The 27,100-nt window shown below is 49.2% G+C and overlaps 1 protein-coding gene across 1 annotated transcript in view; it reads left to right on the top strand.

Moving 5' to 3' along the window:
* Window positions 1-27,100, top strand: part of AGGF1 (angiogenic factor with G-patch and FHA domains 1) — a 905,326-nt gene that overhangs the window by 273,566 nt on the left and 604,660 nt on the right. Inside the window, exon 6 of the mRNA XM_069627444.1 lies at window positions 439-781. Coding sequence (XP_069483545.1) covers window positions 439-781 — 343 coding nt within the window. The remainder of the gene's footprint in view (window positions 1-438; window positions 782-27,100) is intronic.

Here is a 27,100-nt window from a genome sequence, read left to right as displayed (position 1 = left end):
TGATTGAGATTGACTAGTCAATTTAATAAAGTGGTCTCTTAGAACCCTTCTTCTGGGCTGGTTCTGAAAATCCATCTTGACAGTAACACTATTTTGTGATGTTTTAATGACAAATGCAGCAAGACCATCCATACCCCTCTTTGTCTCCTCATAGTTCCGTTTCCCCAGTTTGTTCCTACATTTGCACCAATATACAGTGAGAGGGTGGCTATGTAGAAACATATGACACTGTGAGGTAATAAAATCTTTGGCAAAACCCAAGCTCTGTTTCATTGCATCCTCAAAGAAAGCAGGCTTGCCCTTTGCACCCTGGTCATTCCTGATTCATGTGCATAAGTTACATTGGAACACAATTTATTAAATTAAAAAGGTGAGGAATGCAATTGTTTGCTTTTTTTCCTTTCCTCATTTCAAAAAATGTATTTTTTTCTTTTCAAGGATATAAAGACAGAAGAACAGACCAAACCATACAGTCTGCCTAACCATTCCACATTTAATACGCTGTTGAGTTCAACAGAGAAAAAAGATGCTGAGACTGTGAAAAAAGGGGCAAAGGTGGTTACGCACATCATAGACCAGACTATTAAATGTGAGAATGGCAACACAGACCAGGATACACAGTCATCCCAAGCCTTTGGTTCAGTGGAGGAGAGTGACTCTGAAGAGAGCAACAGTGAAGCAGAAGAAGGTGAAATTTCTAACTCTGAAATGGAAGAACATTGCAGTGAAGAAGAGCAGTCAAGTGAAAATGGCAAAGATTCTGAAGACTCTGGAAATGAAGGTGAACATTTATTTTTATTTTTTATTTTTTTATTCCATTGTTTGCTCTGAATGTTACAAGGAGCGAAGGGCCCTACAGCTCATTGAATATGAAGTGTGCTAGGTATTTTCTTTTTTTAAAACATTTCTTTATTAGTTTTCCAGTTGTAAAACAATGAACACATCTGACATTATCAATATCACCGTGCAGGCAGGAAAACAAAAAGGAAAAACACCATCCCACTCGGGAGCAAAAAAGAACCACCCCCCACAACACCCCACCCCACTCCACCCCACCCCACCCCTAACTCCCCACCAGGTTAACGGTACATACAACAGAACACATCCTAACGGCTAGAACTCCACCTAGGATACGATGACCTTGGTCCAAATAGATAAAACCAAATATAATATGTCCGTGGTCATCGAAGGTACTGAACAAATCCTAGAGTCAATAGTCCTCAACCCCCGTTCCCAGGGGTACTTTCCTCTATGTGCTGCAGAGAGAGGGTGTTCTCAGAGTCTGACTCACGAGCCATATAGCACCTGAAAGAGTACCAAAAGTCTGCTGGTCTACAGTTTAGGAGGAAGCGTTTGGTTATAGTGCGACTCTCTACGCTCATACATCGACATGTAATTTTTCCATTGGTGTATTGAAGGTGCCTGAGATGCCCCCCGTGCACGTGCCACCAGGGACTTGGCGACTGCTGTAGCCATCCCAAACAGTTTTCTATCATTTCTGACACGCAATTCTACCCACGACAGCACCCACATTTCTGGGGTGAAAGGAATCGTGGTCTCCAACATCTGCTCCATCACCTCAGCCACCGCACCCCAAAAAAATCTGGACATGGGGACAGGACCATGCTACATGATAAAAATCAGCAGGGGGTTGATGGCATCGCCCGCACTCAGTTTCTGCAAAGACAGAGGGGAGTAGTACAGTTGGTGTAAACATTTAAAGTGTATCAGGCGAAATCTGTTATGACTGGAAATCAATTTAGTCTGAGCAAGAATACCACTCCACTGGTCCTCAGTTAAAGAGCGCGCCATGCCAGCCTCCCATTTAACCCTGTAGGCAGAAGAAGCCCCTAGCCCCCGTGCCAGACTATACAGGGAAGAGATCACTTTCCTAGAGGAGGGCGGAGCTACCACATACTCTAAAATCGGGCAAGTTACTGGGCCCTCAGGAAAGTCCGGCCATTTTGACTTCAGGACTTCACGGAGGCGGAAATACAACAATTGGGTGAGTGGGGTACAGTCACCCCTCGTCTTAAGAGTTTCCCAAGTTATACATTTCCCCTGTGGTGCCACATCGCCCAGGGTGTGAATGTGCAGACCCTGGAAATGTTGAATGAAAATGCGTTCAAATGTCAGGGGGATCCCACGGACCCTATATATAGCCATCTTTGGTGAATACCACGGGCCCACACCCGCCCAACTCGCCAGACTGTCCCAGGCCCTAAGGGTGACCTCCAATGGCTGACCTCTGACTTCATATGGCGCTCCCGAACAGCCCAGAGGTAGCCCCTATGGTCTTCTGTTTGAGCAATAACCCTCTCGAGCTGTGAGTGCGGCAGATCATTCGACGGGGACCACCACCAAACCGAGTACTGAATCTTTGCCAACAGAAAATAGAGAAACAGGTTCGGAACATCGAAACCCCCCCCCTGGGCATATGAACTGTACATTACGCGCAAGGAAATGCGGGATCGCTTCCCCGCCCAGACAAGCCTAGTCAACATAGATTCTATACAAGTCCAGAACGATACCGGGGACCATACTGGAAGGTTATTGAAAACGTACAAAAGTTTTGGTAGGGCAACCATTTTGATAAGAGAGATACGGGCCGCCTGTGAGATGGGAAGCCGGACCCAAGAATCCACCCAATGTTCCAACTGCTGCAGTACTGAAACATAGTTTTCCTGATACAAAAGTGCAGGGTTAGTGGACACCCCAATACCCAAATACCGAATTCCCTGCGGACACCAAGTTCAGGCCTCACCCACATCGTGAGGTTACTCCCAGTGTGAGCGGAAGCACCTCAGACTTGGCCCAGTTTATCTGCAACCCAGACAAAGTGCCAAATGCGACTATCTCCCCCATCATGGGTTGTAAGTTCGTTTGATGGTATTTTATGTATAAAAGAATATCATCTGCATAGAGTTGGAAAAATGGGAGCAGACTGGACCCCATTCGTATACACCCTCGCCCGTGGAGCTGTGTATAAAAGACGTATCCAGGCGAGATACGTAGAACCTATACCCGTGCGGCGCAAAACCTCAAACAGGAAAGGCCATTCCACAGAATCAAACGCCTTTTCCGCATCCAAAGCTACCACCGCAATCGGAACCTCTGGATTCACATTATGCATCATGGTAAATAATCTGCGCAGATTATTCTGGGTGGATCGTCCCGGAATGAAACCCGCCTGGTCAGGAAGGATTAGTGCTGGCATATGTGGGAGCAGCCGATCTGCAAGTAATTTAGCAATGATTTTATTATCGGTATTTATCAACGAAAGGGGGCGATAGGAGGAACAACATGTAGGGTCCTTATTAGGCTTGAGTAATACTGTAACCAGGGCTGTACACGTGGACTCTGGAAGTACCCCGGCGGATGCCGCTTCCTCAAACATTTTACCCAGGTGGGGAATAAGTAAATCAGGATATGCCTTGTATAATTCAGCTGATATGCCGTCCATTCCTGGAGCTTTCCCGTTCGGGAGCGACATTATCGCCCTACGGAATTCCTCTGTCGTAGGGGGTTCATTAAGCAGCCCACCTACCTCCGGTTCAAGGCAACCCTATTGAGAAAGTTAGTGATATCATCATGCCCAGCCGAACCAGTGGCAGTGTACAACCGCTCCGAATAATGGTGAAACACCTCGTTTATCCCCAATACATCCCTGACAAGCGCACTGCTCTGTGATTCCCCCTCCAGGATGGGTTCTAAGCGGTTCTCCTGTCTAATAGCCCAGGCAAGAGTCCTACTCGGACGATCTCCTTCCCAATATCTCGATGCCGCCACTGGGTCACCCAGGAACCGCTCCTCATCATCCATCAGAGCCTGGACCTCCCGTCTCCTTGCCGCAAGGGAGGTTTGCAGATCCAGAGAATCTGCGCTTCCCTGAAGTTCAAGATCTCTAATTTCCCTTTCCTTACGCGCAATTGCCCTGCGAATGCTCTTAAGTACCTCCCTTCCTGCGACATGCACCAGCCCCGCAGGAATACCTTAAGTTTCCCAAACCACCCCTGGACTGGGAACCGACTCTGCGTTAAACTGAAAGAACTCAATGATGGCCTGGCGAAGCTCCTCCCGAAACGCCAAGTCTTGTAACGCTCGGGCGCGGAACCTCCAACGAAGCTGTCTAGAATAGGATGGAGGACCCTTAAATTTCACCAGAGCAGGGGTCTGGTCCGAAAGAGTACGTGAAAGAATATCTGCCCTGACCACACCTCAGGTCAGGCCTGGAGACATGAACACGTAGTCTATTCTAGACGAACTTCCGTGTACGCTAGAGTGGAACGTAAATTCTCGGGCATCAGGATGACGCCGCCGCCACACATCAAACAAGGGGTAATCGACTATAATGGATTGCCATTTTTGCACTGCATGAGGAACCGGTCGCTGTGTTGATGTCGATCTATCCCACGTAGAAGAAAGGGCTACATTGAAATCCCCTACCCATACAATCTCATAGACCGGGAACAGTCGCAGCTGCTCCGAGCATGTTTGAAAAAAATCAGGAGAATCATAATTAGGGCCATAAATGTTAACAAATGGAACAGATTGAGTCGCAATCTCCCCGGCCACCAATAGAAAGCGTCCCTCCTCGCCCACCACTTCTTTATGAAGTTTAAATTCTAAGGAGCGGTGAATATACGTTGCAATGCCTCGGGAATGTGTGGAATAAGAGGATCCATACCTGTGTATTCCCCAGCCAGAGAGGGCAGGGAGCCTGGAGCCCCTACCCAGGTGCATCTCTTGTAAACATAATACATTAACCTGATGATTCCTTGCGTAATTAGATGTGAGTCTCACCTTTTTGGCATTAGTGAGTCCCCATACGTTCCACTTGAGTAAAGTTATGTCGAAGGGGGCAGAAGAACCTCGGCTCCATAGAAATACTCATGGCGCCGCTCTGTGAGTACATGATGGAGGATCTGTAGTCACCAAAGTAACCGGAGCGCCACCACAGAGGCACCCAGACTGCCCGGGTGAACCCAAGGCGTTGTCTCCACCAATAAGAGAGCTCATATCTCCCATCCCCCGGGTAGGATTATACCGGGATGACCACACCCAAGATTTGAAGAGGACCCTAACAAGTGTGGAGTCACGACTAAAGCACTTACAAGGTAAATAGTTCCAGCAAATACAATCGCCCGCAACATTCCGTCTGAGTACAAAGTAACCTGTCCCCCCGCCCCCACAACACCCCAACAATTCCAACCAAATAACAAACCTAACCACAGGCCCCTGCCACCACCCACGCCAGAAACCCCAATCTACTGGCCCCATCATAACACCCACCACCCTGAACCCCACCAACAGCTCACAACTCCAAGCTAAATAGCCGCTGGGCTCGGGGGGGAAGCTGGCGGCATCTGCGGATCATAAAGCTTGGAGGCTCAATACCATGGGTACCCATCACAATTTGATCACCCACCAGAGAAACAGAGTTATTCGGTACCATCCCATCATTAGCTAACATCTCACATGGCCAACACAGGGGCCCAACGTGCATCATCAAACAGGCCCGTGACCACACCAGTCCATTCTCGATCATGGGGACTTCGGGGCAGGAGGCCTAGAGTCGGGATTGTTCGAGGCAAACCTCTCAGCCAATTCGGGGCTAGTGAAAAAGGACACTTAACCATCATGCACCACCCTATGTTTAGCAGGATACATCATTGCATAGCGGATCCCTTCTTCCGCAGCATGGCTTTAACGCTTAGAAACCTTTTCCTCTGATCCTGCACCTGCTGACTAAAAGCAGGAAATAAGTGTATAGTTGATGAGCCCCAGTGCAGGTTCCCCTTCTCCCTAGCCACTCGCAACAGGGTGTCACGGTCCCTATAACTGAAGATTCGGGCTATGATGGCTCTTTCCGGGGCACCCGGGGGCGGCCTAGCCGCCAATGAACGATGGGCCCTTTCGACCATGAACATATCCGAGACTGGCGGATCGTCCAAAACCTCTTTCAACAGCTTTTCAACAAAGAGTTCCATGTTGTCAATATGAGTGGACTCAGCCACCCCAGTAATCCTTATATTGTTCCTCCTTGATCTCCCTTCCAAATCATCATTCTTTGCCGTCACTTTCTTCACTGCCTATTGTAATGATAACACCTCTCTTTGAAGAGCGGAGATCTTGTCCTCCCCATCACCAATCCTCTGCTCCGCCTCTGCCATCCGTCCATATAGCTTCTCAATTTGTATTGCCGATACATCCACCTTACACGTTAGCACATCGATCTTTGCCCCCAAACTGTCAGTACTTCCCTTGAGGGCCAGTAGGGTCCGGTTTAAAGCAGACATGTCAATCTGAGCAGCCACAGACTCCTCTCCCTGGCAGGCCATCGCTCTATCCGCCTTCGCAAATTGCTCCATCTTGGATTGATTCTTTGGGTTGCCCATTCCAGGGCAATACCGGAGGCCACAGACGGCGGCCGTGTTCAGGTTAGTCCAATCTCCTAACACAGGGTGAAAGAAGTCTTTAATATCAAATTGTACTGGCCTTGAGTGGCGTATGGGCACTGGGTGAGGGCTAAGGGTCTAGGTCCTCCCCGCATCCACAAGAGCAGACCACAGCAGCACCCCACCTCACCGCTATAGTATCGGGGACAAGTAGGGGGAGGGCACCCACGACCAGCCCACAGACTGACCCTTCAGAGGTCTAATGTAGAGCTGTTCCAAGGTGTGAGAAAGACAGTCCGAAAAGAGGAGGGGGGCACTCCACCACAGGCCCAAGGTAGAGTACCTCATCAGTTCCTCCACAATGCCACCATTCTGAGCACAAATGCGCCTCGCCTCAGGTCCTGAATGCCCCCACCCTCGCCACAGTGACAGGAGAGCACAGCCCAATGAGTAGAAAAAAAAAAGAAGAAAACTGTCCAAGGAGGAGAGGAGGGAGGTACTCCACTATACTTCCAAGGGTGGAATCCCTGCCAAGCCCTCCACAATGCCACTACTCCAAACTAGAATGCCCCTTGCCACAGGTCCTGAATGCCTCCACCCCCACCAGTCCTCAGGAGGGTATAATTAAATGGACAAAGACGTCCACAGTCTCTCGTCGCCAATAGGAGATCCCCCACAGCGGTGTTCCACTCACTTAAAGAGGGCCGGTCCACTCACCTATACAGGATGGGGAGAAACAGCACAGCCACTTCCCGCCATTGGGGGGCCCTGCAGCGCCACCAAGTTGTCCTCAAGGCCGGCCCCCGGCCTGGGGGAGGCCTGCACCGGCACCGCGGGGTGCACCCACCAGTCCCCTGCGCTGCACGTTCAGCCCCGCGGCCACCGCACCCTCAACGAGCGCCGAGAACGGCGCCAGCAGCCACCGAGAACGCTCGGCTGCCAGAACTCCACGAGACGTGGGGGGAGGGGGTCCGCCAGCTCCACGCGGCCGAGGCCGCCTGCAGACCAGAGGGCAAACTCCACGATCCGCCGTCCGCGGCTCCCGAGTCGGCACCCAGACGCTCCCCAGGTGTTCCACCGCATCAGGGAACAGGATCCAAGCGTCTACAGCTCGATGTGCAGCTCCGGTGGAAGAAGGATTCCGGGCCTCCAGCAGAGCGCTTTCAGGCTGCGGCCATTTTCGATGCCGCGCAGCAGCGCCCCCCAGTGTGCTAGGTATATTCTGTAGGGAAATCTGTCAGCTGGAGAAAGGTGCTTGAAATGTAGAAATTGGCATTTATTTGGTTTATTTTCTTGCATGTTCTTTCTGGTGATAATGGTATTTTCTGGTCAAAATATATCCCTTGGGCACTGATATTCCATGATTTTTCTTTTGGCCTAACTTATGTTTGTATGAATTGTGTGTCTGAGAGTATTTTCCCAGCGTGCAATTTAGAGATAACCACTTCAGTGGATGGCTTTAATCCTGCAGATTCCTCATCTAATCGATATCCTCATCCAGCTCGGCTGCTCAGAAGCTTTTCGACAGGGGGCGACGTAGTGGATCTCGACTTGGCCGTTGATACTCGTTCCATCTTGTTCAGTGCTCGATCATCTGCTCCGGACGGGACGCCAAGTGTCGTCACTTCACTACGGCCTGTAACTCCGTTCCTTATTTCCGCGTGAACATCATGCTGCTGTGAGGAACATGACTATACGTTTGACTAAACTGTCAAATTTGTTTTTCTAATTCTCCAACATGGGGTCTGGCATGGATTCATGTGCTCATGAATATTCCCTGTCGTCGGGCTGGGAATCCTCTGTAAAGAAAAAAAAATCAGTTTGTTTCATTTCTGAACTGTCTTTCTCCTAACAACCAATCGCTGAGCTCTGGGTCATACTGCCCCCAGCCAATGACTGCCCTCTACCTAAGCCCCTTCTCTGGCAGCCATCTTCAGATTTTTACTGCACGTTCAAGTGTTGGGAGTCCTCGTGTTTAGCTCTCGAGCTTTTACTGTGTTTTTGTACTTGTACTTCGCTTTTTGGAAGAGTTTACTCTATTTTTCGTGTCAATCGATCCTTGTGCTCCATCGATCATCTTTCTGATTAACGGGGACCCCTTTTTCTGATTCTTCAGCGCACCTCAAGGGCGAATTTCGCTGAGTTTCCTTGTGGAGGCTTCGAGAAGATTCTTCAGGCCTACGCCGCGTGAACCCTGTCGGAAGAGAAGGATTCAGCCCGCCTGGTCAGGATGTGCTCCGACTGCGGCTTGCAGAAGGTCTTCTCGGGCGACAAGCATTCCCAGTGCCTTTACTGCCTGTACCCGAGGCACGTGGAGGAAGACTGTGCATTTTGCCAGGAGATGCCGCCTTGCACGCTGAAGGATCGGCATAAGCGGCTGAAAGAGTGGCTGTAGGCCAAGGCCCCTGCTTTGGGTGGGGTCCCAGCTGCATGCCTCTCCTGGTTCCAAGAAAGCTGAGCGGGCTTCTAAGACCTTTGAGGGCACCCCACCCGCGAGGGTCCAACAGAAGGCCAAGCACCGCAAGTCCACTGTCACCGGGAGCGCTGTTGCGACTGGCTCCTTGGCAGCTAGGGAGCATTCAACCTCTCCAGCGACTCGGTCAACGCTCAGGATCTTCAGCCAAGAGGAAGTCTGACCATCCGGCAGACTCGGGGAGAAGCCCAAGAACAACCTGCCGGAGAAGGCCACGAGGGATAGGGGCATTGACCCTCCACCTAAGTAGAAGGCCTCGGGGACAACCATGGCCAAGCAGGACAAGGGACCGTCCTGACCGTGAAGGCCCAGGTAAATCCGAATAAGGCCCAGCCTTCCATCGAGGGGGTGGTGGCGTCCCTCGTGAAGGCCGCCGTGGAGAATCCGCACGGTGCACCCCTGGAGGCCGCAGTGGAGGATCCGCAGGGTGCACCCCCGGAGGCAAGTGTCCCTCCAGACCAGGAGGGAATCCTCTTTCCATCCCATAGAGAAGACCCCAGAGAAGAAGATGCTGGTCATCTCCCCGAAATCGTACCCTCTGGTCGCAAAGAGGGGGAGGCACAGAGGTCCTCCAGTGCACAGATATTTCCTCAGGAAGAGTAGAACGTCGGGAGCAGGCCCTACAACGAGGGTAGCGTCGATGAAGGTGACGGGGGGCCTGGCCGCCCATCCTACGCCACAGGTTCCGTTTCTCCCTCTACCTCTACCTCCACCTCAGTTGCCACCTCCGCCTCAGCTGCCGCCTAGAGTGGACATTTTCTCGGCACTGCATACTCTGGTCTCCGAGATAGACGAGGATGCCTATTGTGCTGGTAAGCCCCACCCAGCTGTGCTGGCGACCTCCGACCCCCTGGCAACGGAGGAGCCACCGGCCAAGAAGAGGAAGGTACACCCTCCACCTCCTTGCCACCCTTTGCCTCCCTCTCCCTCCCACCCCTGAGGGATGAGACAGACCCTGACACGACGACCACAGGCACGATCGACGACGGTGGGATGGGGCACCTCCCGTCACCACCTCCCAGATCTTCACCGCTCTGGAGGAGAAGGAGGGCTTCTTATATCAGCGAGGCGAAGAGCAAGACCATCCTCTCGGTCCCACCCCTGGATGACATTTAGGACGAAGGCTTGTGTCTCATGAAGAACCCTTCTACAGCCCCGGCGAAGAGGGATCGCTTTGAGAAAAAGTACAGGGTGCCGGACACTGCGCCCAAGTGCTTGCGGGCCCAACCGTTGCCGGACTCTGTGGTGGCAGCAGTGGGCAAGAAGTCGTCGTTGGGTGCTTCTTCCTCGCCAGCCTCCGCCCCTACGAACAGCGAGGGGAAAAAGTTGGAGGCCACGGGACGGGTTATCTACTGTGCGGCGACTACCATTAAGGCCGCCAACGCCCTTGCCATCGTAGCACGCTACGACCGAGAGCAGTGGCTCAAGATCGCTCCCATCCTGGACTTCCTCCCCGACTACAAGAGGTCGGAAGCGGTGGAAATTCTGCAGGAAGGCGAAGTGGCATCGGACCACGCCATCACGGTGGCCATGGACATTGCCGATGCAGGGTTCCGCCAAATGGGCAACAGCGTTTGCCTTCATCATCTTGGTTGGCTTAAGGCCACCAACTTTCGTCAGGACGTTCAGTCGAGGGTTTTGGACATGCCCTTTGATGGGGACAGTCTGTTCGGGAAGGCTGTAGATGAGTCTCTACAAGCCATCAAGACGGACATGGACGGAGATGGTGCGTGCCTTGGACACTTCAACAGCGGCGGCTGTCCTTTTGGCCCTCAGGCAGCAAGTCCCAAGGATCCTCCAAAGGTTTCGGCGGAGGCTCCTCTTCTTACCGCCAACCCTCCCGCTCTTCGGCCCAGGAAACCAGCAGAGGCTGCTCCAATTGCTGTGTCAGTCCTCCACCCGTGAAGACCATTGGAAGGCCGGCTGACGAACTTAGTCAGCGTGTGGCAGGCCATCTCCATCGACCGTTGGGTGCTGGACGCTCTTGCCCACGGACACACCCTGGAATTTCAATGGAAGTGTCCCTGAATACCACTGGTGGCCTGGCAGGACAATGTCCCTCAGCTGTTGCTGGAGGTGGGGGCCATGCCAAGGTAAGGCGTGATAGAGCTTGTCCCAAAGCGGCTCCAGGGCTCTGGAGTGTACTCAAGGTACTTCCTTGTGAAAAAGAAGACCGGGGGCTGGAGGTCCATCCTCGACCTCTGTCGACTAAACAAGTACATCAAGTCCCAAAATTTCTGGATGGTCCCTCTTCAGCACATGCTCGGGCAGCTCGAAGAGGGAGACTTTCTGTCTTTTTTTTTAATTTTTTTTTTTTAATGTTGTAGTTTTATTAAACTTTTCATTTATCCATAACATCATATAATACTGAAATTCACAATAATAAAAGAGAAAAAAAATAAATAATAAAATAAGAAAAAGCAGGGTTTTAGCACACAGATGTTCCCATTGTCCATCCTCTCCAAAGCATCTATGGTCACTTCCTTAATACATTGAAAACTGCTATGAGTAGTAAGGTTAAGTTCTCTTCATCATGGTTATATGGTTCCAAAATTGAATTATAACCGTAGTAAGGCTCCTGTTGTTCCCTGACAGTATTAGATTCCATCTGTCCTGGCAAGTGAGTTCATGCCCGGGTTTTGTTATCATTTCTCGAAACCAGTTTCTTTTTTCGGCTAATGCAAGGCAATTCATTATGATATGATGGATAGTTTCGAGCATCTGTTTGTTCTCACAGAATCGACAGAATGCTTCCTCTTTCAGGATTTGTCTGTTATTTGCCATCAATTCCCGGGTCGGTAGTTGATTTAATAGTAGTCTAATAAATGTGTCCCTAATTTGCCTATCTGGAAATTGCTTCAGATACGCAGGTAAAACATTGATAGCGCGATTGTCCAAGTCACAGTGCAAGTTTATCTGATAACTTGATTTCTCTGTTAGAGTAGCTATCCAGTCATTTCGCTGTAGTCTTTTTTTAGCACATTGAGGGCGATTCACAAGCATCTCCATTGTTATACTGTTTACTGCCATCACGCTTTCCATTGCATCCTTCCATAATGCTAATGCCGTGTTCGCCACCGTAATGTTTCTTCGTTGGAATAGTTTGTATGCTGGAATTTCATCCTCATTGATCATTTTTATGAACAGATCGAGTTTTTTCGACTCGACTATTGATCTTAATGATTGTGTTACAATCTCATGTCTAATTCTTTTAATCAGGAATGAGTTCGCTAGTCCAAGGATTTTCCTCCAAAAGAGGCCTTCCAAGATATCCCAGATAGATTGATCAAGATTAATCATAGCCTCGCTCCCGTAGCTCAGGATCGCAATCACTTTTTGGCTGTAAAATATGAGAATTGTTGCAAAGAGAATTTTCCAAATTTTCTATGTATGAAAAGCCCTTGTCTCGCCAATGAGGCTGTTTTTGTTCTCAGATGCGTTATCCAAGGAGTTTCGACTGCTGATTGGTTCACTAGGACTCCTAAATATTCAATTTCAGTTACCATGATCAGTTTTTGTTCATTCATTTGGAACTGAAAGGGTTGTTTTCTTTTCTGGCCTTTCTTTGCTGAAAGTGGCATGATTCTAGTTTTTACAGTGTTTATTTCTAAGCCATTTTCCAACATGTAAGTTTCCAAGTCCCGGAGACTTCTTTGTAGCCCTAGCTCAGTTTTGTCTACAATGACAATGTCATCTGCATACATCAAGTGGTAAATCTGCTGGTTATTAAATTTGGGTGGATTTGCCTTCTGAAAACGAGGGGGCTCAGAAAGATCCATGGTGTACAGCTTAAACAATGTTGCTGCAAGGGTACACCCCTGTTTGAGCCCATTTTCTGCTTCAATGGGTGCCGACAATTGTCCTTGTTGTGATAATCTGATTCTTAGAGTGGTATTGGTGTATAGTTGTTTGATAGGTTTCAATAGCGTCAATGGGCAATTCCACTTCTTTAGTTTTCCCCACAGTGTTGTCCTGTTAACCATATCAAAGGCCATGTGCAGGTCTATGAATGCTGTATATGTCGTGTGGTTGTTGACCAATGCCTCCTGTTTCAATAGTTTCAAGATCATCAGGTTTACATGTGTACCAGTACTTTTAGTAAATCCCGTCTGCCTGATATCAAATAGCTCAGTTTCCTTGATCCATAAGTTTGTTGAGGAGGAGCATTGCAAAGATCTTTCCAATCGGATCCAAGAGAGCAATTGGTCTGTAATTTATCAGCTGTTGTCTATCACCTGCTTTGTATATTGGTATCAGAATAGCTGTTGTCCATGTCATCGGGATTTGTTTTGCTTTCTCAATTGCCGCAAATGTCATCTCTGGACTTGGGGGGGGGGGGGGGGGGGGGGGGGGGGGAGGGGGGGGGGGGGGATGCGTACTTCCACATCCCCATTGACCAGGGACATCGCAAGTTTCTGCGCTTTGTGGTTCAAGGGAAGCACTACCAATTCAAGACCCTTCCCTTTGGATTGAAGTCAGCGGCAAGAGTTTTCACCAAGTGCCTGGCGTCGGTGGCAGCACATCTGCGACTCTCGAGGGATTCACGTCTACCCTTACTTGGACGACTCGCTCATTTCAAAGGTCATCGCCGTCGACCGTCCGTCCGCCTAATGACGGATCTGGGATTCTCGTTGAACCAGGGCCGTCACGAGGGGGGTGCAGGGGGGGCAAACTGCCCCGGGCCTCGCGCTTGCTGGGGGCCTCGCGGCCCCCTCTCCTAAGTGGAAGGCAGCACAGTCTCTCATGTCCTTTATTCACACGGGGGACTGTGCTGCCCCTGCAATGATTTTGCTGTTTCTTGTGAAGCCGTTTGGCTCCGCAACAAACAGCAAAATAATGGGAGACAGCAGGGCTCAGAAGTGAGCTCTGCTGCCTCCCGTCATTCCACTGAAAACGTGGACATGCTGAACGACAAGAGAGGACTCCTCTCCTGTCAGTCAGTGTGTTCACGTTGCTCAGCGTGACCACACTGACTGACAGGAGAGGAGTTCTCTCTTGTCAGTCAGTGTGTTCATGTTGTCAGTGTGACCACGTTGACTGATGGGAGAGGAGTTCTCTCTCGTCAGTCAGTGTGTTCACGTTACTCAGCATGACCATGCTGACTGACAGGAGAGGAGTTCTCTTTTGTCAGTCAGTGTGTTCATGTTGTCAGTGTGACCACGCTGACTGATGGGAGAGGAGTTCTCTCTTGTCAGTCAGTGTGTTCATGTTGTCAGTGTGACCACACTGACTGATGGGAGAGGACTCCTCTCCTGTCAGTCAGTATGTTCATGTCAGCGTGATCATGCTGACTGACAGGAGAGGAGTTCTCTCTTGTCAGTCAGTGTGTTCATGTTGTCAGTGTGACCACGCTGACTGATGGGAGAGGAGTTCTCTCTTGTCAGTCAGTGTGTTCATGTTGTCAGTGTGACCACGCCGACTGATGGGAGAGGAGTTCTCTCTTGTCAGTGTGTTCATGTTGTCAGTGTGACCACACTGACTGATGGGAGAGGACTCCTCTCCTGTCAGTCAGTATGTTCATGTCAGCGTGATCATGCTGACTAACAGGAGAGGAGTTCTCTCTTGTCAGTCAGTGTGTTCATGTTGTCAGTGTGACCACGCTGACTGATGGGAGAGGAATTCTCTCTTGTCAGTCAGTGTGTTCATGTTGTCAGTGTGACCACACTGACTGATGGGAGAGGACTCCTCTCCTGTCAGTCAGTATGTTCATGTCACCGTGATCATGCTGACTGACAGGAGAGGAGTTCTCTCTTGTCAGTCAGTGTGTTCATGTTGTCAGTGTGACCACGCTGACTGATGGGAGAGGAGTTCTCTCTTGTCAGACAGTGTGTTCATGTTGACAGTGTGACCAAACTGACTGATGGGAGAGGACTCCTCGCCTGTCAGTCAGTATGTTCATGTCAGTGTGATCATGCTGACTGACAGGAGAGGAGTTCTCTCTTGTCAGTCAGTGTGTTCAAGTTGCTCAGCATGACCACGCTGACTGACAGGAGAGGAGTTCTCTCTTGTCAGTCAGTGTGTTCATGTTGTCAGTGTGACCACGCTGACTGATGGGAGAGGAGTTCTCTCTCGTCAGTCAGTGTGTTCACGTTGCTCAGCATGACCATGCTGACTGACAGGAGAGGAGTTCTCTCTTGTCAGTCAGTGTGTTATGTTGTCAGTGTGACCACGCTGACTGATGGGAGAGGAGTTCTCTCTTGTTAGTCAGTGTGTTCACGTTGCTCAGCATGATCACGCTGACTGATAGGAGAGGACTCCTCTCCTGTCAGTCAGTGTGTTCACGTTGCTCAGTGTGACCACGCTGACAGATTGGAGAGGAGTTCTCTCTTGTCAGTCAGTGTGTTCACGTTGCTCAACATGACCATGCTGACTGACAGGAGAGGAGTTCTCTCTTGTCAGTCAGTGGGTTCATGTTGTCAGTGTGACCACACTGACTGATGGGAGAGGACTCCTCTCCTGTCAGTCAGTGCGTTCATGTCAGCGTGATCATGCTGACTGATTGGAGAGGAGTTCTCTCTTGTCAGTCAGTGTGTTCACGTTGCTCAGCATGACCACGCTCACTGACAGGAGAGTTCTCCTGTCAGTAGTGTGTTCATGTTGATTATAGAGGACTCCTCGCTTGTCAATCAGTGTGTTCACGTTGCTCAGCCTGACCACACTGAATGATGGGAGAGGAGTTCTCTCTTGTCAGTCAGTGTGTTCACGTTGCTCAGCGTGACCACGCTGCCTGATGGGAGAGGAGTTCTCTATTGTCAGGCAGCATGTCTACATGTCAGCTGCGTGGATGCTTTTTAAGGGTGCATGGAGGTAAGGTAAGTGTTTTTTATTTTAAATTAAAAGTGTATATGTGTATTTAAATTAAATTAGTATGTATATGTGGGTGTATAGTGATAATTTCGACAACAAAAATGTCGAAAGTCAAAATATCGAAAAAAAATGTCGACTTTTTTTTTCAATGCACCCCCCCTTTTTTTTTTTATTTTTCCTTTTTTTTAACTCCCGAACCCCTAAAATAAATATATAATTAAAAAAAACGAAAGTCGAAATTTTTTTTTCGACATTTTTTTGTCGACATTTTTGTCTGTCGACATTTTGTTTTCGAAATTATGACCACCCACCGTATATGTGTATGTATGTATGAATGCATGCGTGCATGTTGATGTTTGTGTCAATGCTGTGTTTGGTTTTATGTATACATGAATGTATGGAGTTGTGTAACTGGTGGTTGAATGCATGGGTGAAAGTGTTTTTGTGAGTGTGTGTTCAGCACCACCCCTAAATGTAGCCACCCTGGGGGCCACTTCATTAAGGGGTGGGTTCATGGCATCAGAGGTGCACCTAGGCTAAAATGTCAGGGGGGAAAGGGGACTAATACTTCAAATGTTGGGAGAGGTGCTAACGTCAGTAGCTGTGAGGAAGGGGCAAACTTCCTTGTGTGGGGGCACCTAAAATCTTTCCACTTTTCGAATGAGACTCTTCTGGTGAAGCTTCAATGTTACAAGCAGCTACCTCTTGCCTTCATTTCTGAAACATCACACTTAAGGACTGCTGTGAGAATGAGATATCTCATGTCACCACTTCCCTTCTAATCACTCCCCTAGCATGCAAGTGCTAACCCCACATCACGATTTCAATTACCTAAAAATGTATGGATATGAATGAAGGTGCTAACAGTGAAATGACTTCTCATGGCCATGCTAATCCCTACGGCAATTCTCACCCAGTTCCTGCCCTCCCCACCCAAAACACCTCCTCACTGGAACTCTTTGGGCTAGCTTTAAACATGGCTAGCCATCAAACTTTGCCCTCAATGTGCCTGCAAGTGTTTCCTCAAAGGAGTCTTCTAAGAGTTCATGACTTCATTGGAGTTGTAAACACGTAACTGGTGTAATAAAAATGTCTTAATCAGGTCTGCCTTTGGCCACTCAATTTAAAAACACCCTGCATGTCTTTCGCTGAAATTCTTTTAAAAATAAGCATTGGCAAAGCCAACAGTTTTGGCTTGTGTATAAGTATTAGGCATTTACGAGGCACTGCTATTAGCTGCTCAGGTACTCAAACCATTTTGCACTATCAATGGCCAGCTAATACTAATACAGAAGTGCCTTTCCCATGCCTACACGAATGCCCAAACTGTTAGCATTGCCAGTGCTCTTTTTGCTTTACCCTTGATGCACAGGACTATGCATCAAGGTTAAAGCAAACATACTACTTGGCTAAATTGGCCCACTTTGAATGTAGGCCAATCTAGCCAGTAATAACACTTATGGTATACAGTCAGCTCAGATATATTTTCTGTGGCATGGCATTTTTACTGGTTGGGAATCCGTACATGGTAATAATGGCAAATATTGATGCAGCCTGCTTCAACATAATTAGAACAACCAGCATGAATATATGTTTATACTAGCATATCCCGCGTGGAAAGGCGGCATGAAATGTATTGGAAAATGTTCCTATGCACAATTTGTGATTTGCAACTATTGGGAATTTCCATGTGCTTCCATACAAAACCAATTACAAACTGTGTGGATTTCTACCCAATTTTGCAAAGAAAGTGCTGTAAAATGCATACTTTTAACCCAATGTTTCATACATTTTCTTGGGAGTTAGAACCCCCTCACCCCCCCAAGCCACCCTTGTTTGGTTTGGGCTCCCTCACTGTGCTCTGTTGATCCTGACTAATTGGAACAAACATTTAAGCCTCTTAAGTTCAGAAATGTACCAGCCTCCACTTTACATCATTTGTCAGTGTGTTCATGTTGTCATATGACTTAATGATATGAAATGGCATTTATAACGTGCCTGTACGCAAGTGTTTCTAGGCGCGACAAGACAAGGAGGGAGAAACAAAAGAGTAGGACAAAACACAGATCTTACTAGGCCTTGTGTCATTCAGATCGTGCAAGAGCAGGGAATGGGGAGGGGAGAAGTGCTGAGGGTGGGGTAGGATGCAGAAGTGCAGGAACAAAGGAGAAACAAGAGTGCAGCCAACCGGTGGCAAGTGTGAGTACTCATAAGTGCAGCCAAGGGGTGGACAATACGAGCAAGAGCGGGGACTGTAGGGTTACAGATACAGACCACAAGTGCAGGGGAGCCAAAAGGCAGTGCGGGATTGCAACAGGACAGGCAGGGACCTGGGCCCGAATTCAGAGCTTGACCAGGTGACCAGTGCATGGATCAGGCAGGTGATCAGCAAGGGAGAGGAAGAGAGAAGGCAGAAGCAAATAAACAGGTCTTGAGGTGCTTCCGGAACCGGAGATGGTGCTCCTCAAGTTTCAGCGAGACAGGGAGGCTGTTTCCAGAGGGAGGCCCCAGCCGAAGAAAGAGATCTGCCCTCAACTCTTTGCTTGGAAAAGTGATTGACCCTCAGAGAATTGGAAGTGGCACAGTGGAGAGCTTATGCCATCTTATATATATTCATTCATATGATAAAAAAGTTAGTCTGGCATGAACCTTTCTTCAGTAGAGAAAGTAGTAATAAACCATATTTGGGATCCTGCACACAAACTCAAGGGTAGATTTCTCAAGTCTCCTGTGTGCGGATATGCCGCCGCTGGCCGAGTGCAAAAAACTGTAAGGGGGCCTCACCAAATGTTTTGCCCCGGGCCTCACCACATCTTCTGACAGCCCTGCGTTGAACTATGCAAAGTCCTGCTTGACTCCATCACAGAACGCGCTGTTTCTGGGATCCTGACTCAACACAGTGTTGTGCCTGCCATCTCCGTCAGAGGAAAGGATAGAGACCATCTTGGGCAAGGTGCAACGGCTGTTGGTACGGAAGGTAGCCACAGTGAGGAACATCAAGTCTCTGCTCGGCATGATGTTGTCATGCATCTACCTCATCCGACTATGCAGGCTATGGGTGCGTCCACTACAGGATTTCCTCGATGACTGTTTGATACATGTGTCGGGAAGCTTCCAGGACAAGATCCTGCTCCACGAGAGCTTCCGTCGAGCAATAAGGTGGTGGAGAGTTCGCGCTAATCTGTCCGGAGGTATGGATTTCCAGACCCCACCGCACCAGGAGACGGTCACGACAGACACCTCCCTGGAAGGATGGGGAGCTCACACCTGAAGTGTTCACGCAAGAGGCCTGTGGCTGCCGGAGGCGATACCGTTGCACATCAACGTGCTGGAGATGCGGGCAGTGTTTTGGGCCTCAAGTCCTTCCTCCCCTCCCTCAAGGGCAAGGTGGTGCGGGTCTTCACGGACAATACCACCACAATGTTTTACATCAGCCAGCAGGGGGGATCACCAGATCCCTGGCGCTCTCCAAATAAGCGTAGGACCTATGGCACTGGGCCGTTGCCCTGGGGATGTTCCTCATTCCATTTCATCTGGCAGGAGTAAAGAACACTGTTGCCGACTCTCTCAGCAGGGAGCTACGCTCTTGCCACGAGTGGGAACTTCAGCAGGACCAAGTGAATCACCTGTTCCGCGGGCAAACCTTAGATCGATCTGTTTGCGTTGGCGACGAACACGGAGTGCCAGAGGTTCGCCTGCAGGTATCCCTAGCTGGGGAGCATGGTGGACACATTCTCATTCCCCACGGATGGCCTGTTTCTGTATGTGTTCCCTCTGTTGCTTCCTCGACTCCTCAATCAACTGACTGTCCTGGTGCAGGATGATCCTTGTTGCACCAGAGTGGCCGAGGCAGATATGGTACCTGGACCTTAGCCTGTCAGCGTCCCCTCCAGTCAAGCTTCTGGTGGTTACAGATCGTCTTGCCAGGGAAGGAGGTGCAATTCTGCACCACGACCCAGGATCGCTGAACCTGAAGACCTGGTTCCTGCAGCGTTAAAGTTCGGGGGTTACGATCTCACAGCAGACTGCAAGGAGGTGCTTGCCAGGGCCAGAGCATCACCTACTATAAAATGCTACGGATATAAATGGAAGAGGTTCGCCGTTTGGTGCTGTGCACAGAAAATCGACCCTCCATGAGTCACGGCTCCATAGGTACTACCATATTTGCTGTTGTTGGCCAAAGCAGGACTGGCCCATGCCTCCATCAAAGTTGATCTGGCGGCTATCTCCTGCTTCACCAGATCACTGGGACGGTCGTCGTTATGGTCACACCGTCTGGTTAAGGAGTTTGTCAAAGGACTCTTTTGTTCATTCCTGCCGGTGAAGTCTCCAGCCCCGGTGTGGGAACTCAATGTGGTGCTGACTAGGCTCATGGGCCCTCCATCGAACCTATGCAGACAGTTCCACTGAAGTCCTTGTCATGGAAGACAGCGTTCCTAGTGGCCATTACCTCTACACGACGAGTGGGTGAGATTCAGGCCCTGTCCTGTAAGCCATTTTATTTGACTTTTCATGACACCAGGGTGGTGCTGCGGACGCACCCCTCCTTCATGCCCAAGGTGCCGTTGGACTTTCATCTAAACAAGCCCTTGGTGTTGCCTGTGTTTTGTTCCAAGCCTTCGTCGCTGGCTGAAAGGACTTTGCCCTCGCTGTATGTGGTTAGAGCGCTGAAGACGTCACAATATTTTGCAAACTTTGGCCCTGTGAACCATGGGAAGGCCATCTCCAAGGCTTCCATTTCCAGGTGGCTCTCCGCTGCATCACCCATTGTCACCAGTTCCTGTCTGGTGTTCCTGTCTGGTGTGCCCCTGTTGGACATCTGCAGCCCTGCTATGTAGAGGTTGACGCACACCTTCAAGAGATTCTACTGCATTCGACAGGGATTCAAGGGAGGAGTCGAGTCGGCCAAGCAGTGCTGCGCAAACTGTTTGCTTGAAGGTGAGCCTGGTGAGGAGGTAAGAGATGCTTATGTTGAGCCTTGCCGCCTCCCATGGTTGTGCATGTGTGTACTTCTATGTATTCTTTATTCATGAGCATGTGAATCCATGCCAGACCCCATGCTGGAGAAGGAACAAGTTACTTACCTGTAACTGTAACTGTTGTTCTCCAGCATGGGTCTGGCATGGATTCACATGCGAACCCTCCCGCCTACCCCTCTGCGGCTCTTCTCTTGGACCTTCAGATTACGTGGTACCAAATCTGAAGATGGCTGCCAGAGGAGGGGCTTAGGTAGAGGGCAGTCATTGGCTGGGGGGCAGTATGACCCAGAGGCAGTGATTGGTTTTCAGGAGAAAGACCGTTCAGAAATTAAACTGAAACTGATTTTTTTATTTACCGAGGATTCCCAGCCTGACGACAGGGAATATTTATGAGCATGTGAATCCATGCCAGACCCATGCTGGAGAACAACAGGTACAGGTAAGTACCTTGTTCCATCTCGACCGCGAAAAGGTGGATGACCAACCCGCACAACATCTGTCTGTGGTGTCTAGGTACGGATCACGACACAGGGGGATGTGCATCGTGCTCCAAAATGCTCCCGGAATTGATACACGAGCAGGCAGCCAAACTCGCCCTGGGCCGATTGTCGCCGAAATCCTCAGTGTTCGTTTTTTATTTCCTAAAGTCATACTGGCAGTAAGACTTTAGTAAGCGATCCCAGTGGTTTGTAGATCCCCCAACTCTTAGTATCAGTATGTACTAGCTCAGCACCTTGATAGTGTGGCGGAGCAGTCAGGCTTATCTTAAGAGAAAGACGTGAGCTGTAGGTAAGTACTTTGAATCTTAGCTAGACAGGCACAACAAAGAGGCACTTAAACATATATAGTTATATAAAAGATATTTCCGATACTTGTGAATCTGCTTAGAATTGCATGCTGTGCATATACTCCGACATCTAGTGGTTATCGCAGAATGTTGCATCTTTCTTTCGAAGATCGAAAGGGGATGTTGACATGGCCATGACTGTAACACTATCCATAACGTGACGTGTAGTGTACCCAAAATCCCTCGCTTGTCTAGTTCCCTCAGATTGTTTTTTTCCGCCCAAGTAGTTGGTCGCCTTATGCAGAGCTTGTAAGAGTTCTTATTGCTCAATATTGTTCCTTTATCCCACAACCTATGGTCAACTAGTCTCCCGACTACTTCTTTTCGTCGACTACTTTGTGGACTTCCTGCCGCCAGAGACTTCATTACTGCTCAGCGACTGGTGTACTGATTGACGTCTGTTGACCGCATGGCCTAGGCCCTCCAGCCAGGCCCTTCAGTAGGGAGAGTGGAACCCGGAGTTTATTCTTTTTCAAGAATGCATTTCCTTTTCCCTTCTTTCCCTCTTTGGTCTGGCTGCAGTCTCCCTCTGCCCTTTAAATTCTGTCCGTCGTGTAACAGCAAATTCCAGTGGAAAGACACTCGTCGCCGTTGCAATAGGTGACCTCGACCACGACAAGCGTTCTTGTAAGTCCTGCAAGCTCCTTCGTCCCAAGACGTTAAAGGACAGGTGGACAAAACAGTGGGCGGCCTACGCGATGCGGGCTGACAGTCATTCCCCCTTTGGCGCTGTTGCTTGGGATGACGAGGATTCCAGCGGCAGCCATGGCTCCGACCTCGAAGCCATCAAACCTTCGGCGGAACCCTCCGGTTCCCAGATGCCAGTCACCAGCCCCGACAGACAGGCCACTGGCTCTGTTATGGGGAGTTCACACCCTGCCGACAAGGGCTAACGCGCACCACCTAAGCCCAAACACAGAACCCCCTAAAACCTCCTTGAGAGACACGTCGAAGAAGCGCTTAACTGCAACAGGCCCACTGAAAACTTTGACTGTGTCTCCTGAACCTCGCGTTCTGGCACCCTCCACGCAACCGTTTTCTCGGCATGTGACTGGGCTTTCATCTCACAAGGGCGTTCCCACAAAAAAGCACACGGTTACCGACATGTCGTACAAGGGCGGAGTTGAAAACCACATCGCTGGCAGGCACGTCGAAACCAAGCTTTCAGCTGCCAAAAATATGCGAGAATCTCGCGGTTATTATTTTGGCAGCGGAAGAACACAGGAGCGTGCCCCCTCTCATCGAGAGAAGTACTCTGAATCCCCCCAGCCTCTCAAGGGCTTTATCAGGAACATCTTCCCCCTTCTGACCAGCCTTTTCCTCCTCCAGACCCCTTTGCCTCATCCCTGTGGACTAGGCAGAGATTTGAGAAAGATATGGACAAGATGGCCCAATTTATAGATTTTTCAGATACATTTTTGACTCCCAAGAGACTTGGGAAGGAAGTCTCCTGCCCCATTCCACCAAAGCCGCAGAAACTTTCCCTCCCTTAACAAATCCATCAAGAAGAGGTCTTTGATTATTCAGAACAGGATACATATGAGAACATTCCTTTTGATCAGGACACAGCTGACCAGGACCCGGACTCCGATCAAGATCAGCTAGCAGATCGGGGGCCTTGACTTTCACCCACTCATACCCCGACCCAGACATTATTTGTCTAGACCCGCCTTCTTCACCTCAACAAAGGCAGTCATCACTGGTAGATGACCAAATGTTATTTAATGCCATCCTAAAAAGAGCCTCTGATCATTTTCAGGTTGCTACAGAGGAGGCAGTCCAGGACTCTGACTTAGTTGAGGATATTCTCAAAGAAAAACCTCCCACTAGTCAGACTGTTCCACTGCTCAACCCAATAAAGAGACGCCTAGCTCCTTCTTCATTATCACCTTCTCACAGATTTGTAGTCAACCCTCTGGTTGAAAAATTGTTCTCCCCTCTCCATCTGACCCTATGTATATACGAGGTCATGCCACACCGTCTCTCTGGTTGTTACAACCACCAGGAAAGAGGGCAGGGGTTCCAGTCGCCGGCGGAGGCTCCCCCGAATAAAGATGGCAAAAAACAATATGCCCTAGGGAAACACATATGTGGCCTATTCAACCAGGATCGCTAATAATACGAAACGTTTCGCTGGTTACAGCGACGTCCAATGGGACCTTCTCCAGGAAGGCCTCCAAGAGGTCCCAAAGCCAACGCGATCATGCCTGCTGGCGGTCGTGACTGAGGGCAGACAGGTGACCCATAATATTAAAGAACACTCTAGCCGCTGCTGAAACTGCGGGACGCACTCTAGCACAAGGGACTCTTCTGAAAAGACACGCCTGGCTGAAAAACTCAGGCTTCAAACCAGAGACTCGGGCCTCCCTGATAAATAAACCAGTTGGAGTCTTCAACTTATTTGATAAGGCTGGCAATGACACCTTGGTGACTGCTAAAAAAAACATGAGACGCTGAAATCGCTCAGCCAGATTACAGCAAAGCCCTCCCAGCAGCGGGGAGGCTCAAACTCTCGTTCTTTTCGAGGTCAATCTTTCTCCCGGTCTTCCCATGGTCAATATGGTGCTGGAAGTACCCCATGGTCCTCCATCCAAGGCTCATCTGGTAACAGCCAGTACCAGCAGAGGGGACAACTTGGAGGCAGGAACTCTACGCAAAGGAGCTCCCCGGCCTCCAATTCGAAATGACTCTGCAGTCCGGGTCCCTTCCCATTCCTCTCTGGTCGGGGGATGCTTGTCATCATTTGTTCCAGCGAACAAATATGTCAAGCCGCAAAAATTCAGAATGACAACATTGCAGGAAGTAATCCCACTGCTGGTGTAGGAGATTACGTGGCCACATTGGATATGAAAGAAACATACTTTCCTATTTCAATGTTGCCAGCACACAGAGTACAGACGGTTCATAATGGAGGACACCCAGTATCAGTTCAAGGTTCTTCGCTTCAGCATCGCCTCAGTTCCACGGGTGTTCACGAAGGTACTGGCGGTAGTAGCTGCTCACCTGCGCAGGCAGTCCATTCCAGTCTATCCTTACCTCGACGACTAGCTCCTAACAGGGGAATCATATAGAACATGCCTAACATATATCCAAAAGACAGTAGATCTCCTCTTCAGCCTAGGATCGAGCTAAAGTCCAGTCTAGACCCCAGCCAAGTATAACAGTTTTTGGGTGCTCTATTTCGGACCAAAGACTGCCTCGTCTTTCCCTCCGAGAGGGTTCAAAACATGCTGTTCCAAAACCCACACCATGTAGCCAGTCACAAGGTGACCCTACCCAAAACCATGCTGTTAGGAATGATGGCCTCCTGCATTTACCTAGTTCTGCATGCTAACTTGCACATGTGCCCCATGCAAGAGTGGCTCTCGAGCCAATGGTGTCAGGCCAGTGGCCAGTGGAACGATCTATGGGTTGTCTCGGCAGCTCTCTTTCAGTCTCTGCAGTGGTGGTCGAGGGAAAATCTTCTTCAGGGGAAAACCTTCACCACCCCTGCAGTAGAAGCCACTCTTACCACATACTCATCGCTGACTGGGTGGGGGGGGGGGCTCACCTCCATCAGACTGTGCACAGCGTGTGGTCCCCAGCGGTAGCATCCAATTACATAAATGTGTTGGAATTGCTAGCAGTGTTAAAGGCCCTGAAGGCTTTCCAAACACACCTCCAGGGGAAGACAGTAGTACTACGACCATGTAGCATTTGTACAAACAGGGGGGCACTCCCTCTCTAGGGCTGTCCGAACTGTCCCAGAGCATAGGGAAATGGGCTCTCAAATACAAGATGGATGTTCCTCCTGTCACAACACGTTTCAGGGGAATTCCATCTTCTGGCAGATGTACTCAGCAGAGACTTCCCTCTTCCCGTAGAGTACGGGTGGCAACTGCATAAGGACGTTGTACTGAACGTCTTTGCAGACAAGAGCTTCCCAGAAATCGACTTGTTCACAACTCTGGAGAATGAACAATGCCCAGATTACGCCTCCAGGTACCCTCAGAACTGCTCCAAGAGGAACGGTTTGTGGATAAAATGGTCAGGGAAATTTCCTGAGGGCATAGGTTTGGGCACCTCCAACTCCCTCAAAGATGTATGGACATACTCTGGGAAGCACGGAAACCTAACAACAGACATTGCTACTCCAGCAAATGGAAACGCTTTGTCATCTGGTGAAATGGCAAGGGTGTCAATCCTGTTGATTGCACACCAAAACATATTGTCCTGTACCTAACTTACCTGTTAGATTCAGGTCTGGTTTTCACTTCCCTAAAGGTACACTTAGCTGCACTTTCAGCATACACCACATCTCAAAACAAGGTTTTGTGGTTGAAAATTCCAGTAATAAAAGCATTTATGGAAGGGGTAAAGAGGATCCATCCCCCCTATTTCCAACCCAGCTCCTGTGTGGGACCTGAACGTTGTACTTACCAGAATGACCTCCCTTTGAACCAATGCACAAGGCTAGTTTTAAAGCACTCAACTACAAGACCAAATTCCTGGTGGCGATCACCTCAATGAGGAGAGTTAGTGAACTGCAGGCCCTTTCAGTTCGGGACCCATTTGTCACGATTCACAAAGATAAGGTGGTCCTGCATACGCGCCCAGGATTTGTGCCTAAATGTATTTCGAAGTTCCATGTAAACCAGTCCATAGAACTACCCACCTTTTTCCAGAACCCAATTAACGTGACTGAAAGAAGCATCCACACACTAGATGTGAGGAGAGCGGTTATCTATTATCTGGAAAAAAACAAGACCGCAAAGAAAAATAAACCAGTTTTGTCGCTTCTGTGGCAGCTGGCAGAGAAGGGCACTCTGTCTCTAAATCAGCTATTTCAAAGTGGATCGTCAAACTGCATTAAACTGTTACATACTTGCCCTCAGAAGACGCATTACTTACCGTAATAGCATTTCTCATGATTGTATCTGCTTAGATTCACATGCACCCATCCTTCCTCCCCTCATGGGAACATAGACATCTTGCACCTACTCTATTCTGTACTCGCCCACGCTGACTATAATGCTTCCTCACGGCAGAAAAACACAACCAGAGGGACCTCGACACACGAGGGATTTTGGGTACACTACATGTCACGTTAGGGATAGTGTTGGTCACGCCCATGTCGACGTCCCCTTTCGATCTTTGAAAGAAAGATGCAATACTCCGCGATTACCACTAGATGTCAGACTATATGCACAGCATGTGAATATAAGCAGATAGAATCATCAGAAATGTTATTACGGTAAGCAATGCATGTCATATTTATTATATTTACACCAGAATCACTTTAAATACTTCAGACGTTTACGGTAGAACACTTAGGAATACTAGATCATTCATTTCAAAGGGCACTTTCACTTTTGTGTTGGTTTGCGGTTTCATTTGTAGCAACAGAAAGGGAAAAGACAAGATTATTGTGTTATCGGTAATTGTACACACGTGCGGTTTACAACGGGTCATACAGTAATGCATTTACTATGCAATCACATATAGGAAAGTCGCTTAAAGGGAGGATAATAAGTGGTTAGTGCAACATGAGCTTAGTTCAAGGCTCTGGAGACGGTTTCTTCGCCTGGTAAGTCTTAAGTCCAAAAACGCAACCTTA

The sequence above is a fragment of the Ambystoma mexicanum genome, chromosome 6p, assembly GCF_040938575.1.
Source record: "Ambystoma mexicanum isolate Mex_15411 chromosome 6p, UKY_AmexF1_1, whole genome shotgun sequence".
Classification (NCBI taxonomy): domain Eukaryota; kingdom Metazoa; phylum Chordata; class Amphibia; order Caudata; family Ambystomatidae; genus Ambystoma; species Ambystoma mexicanum.
The sequence above is the reverse complement of the archived record's forward strand: the minus strand, read 5'-3'. Positions and strand labels throughout refer to the sequence as shown.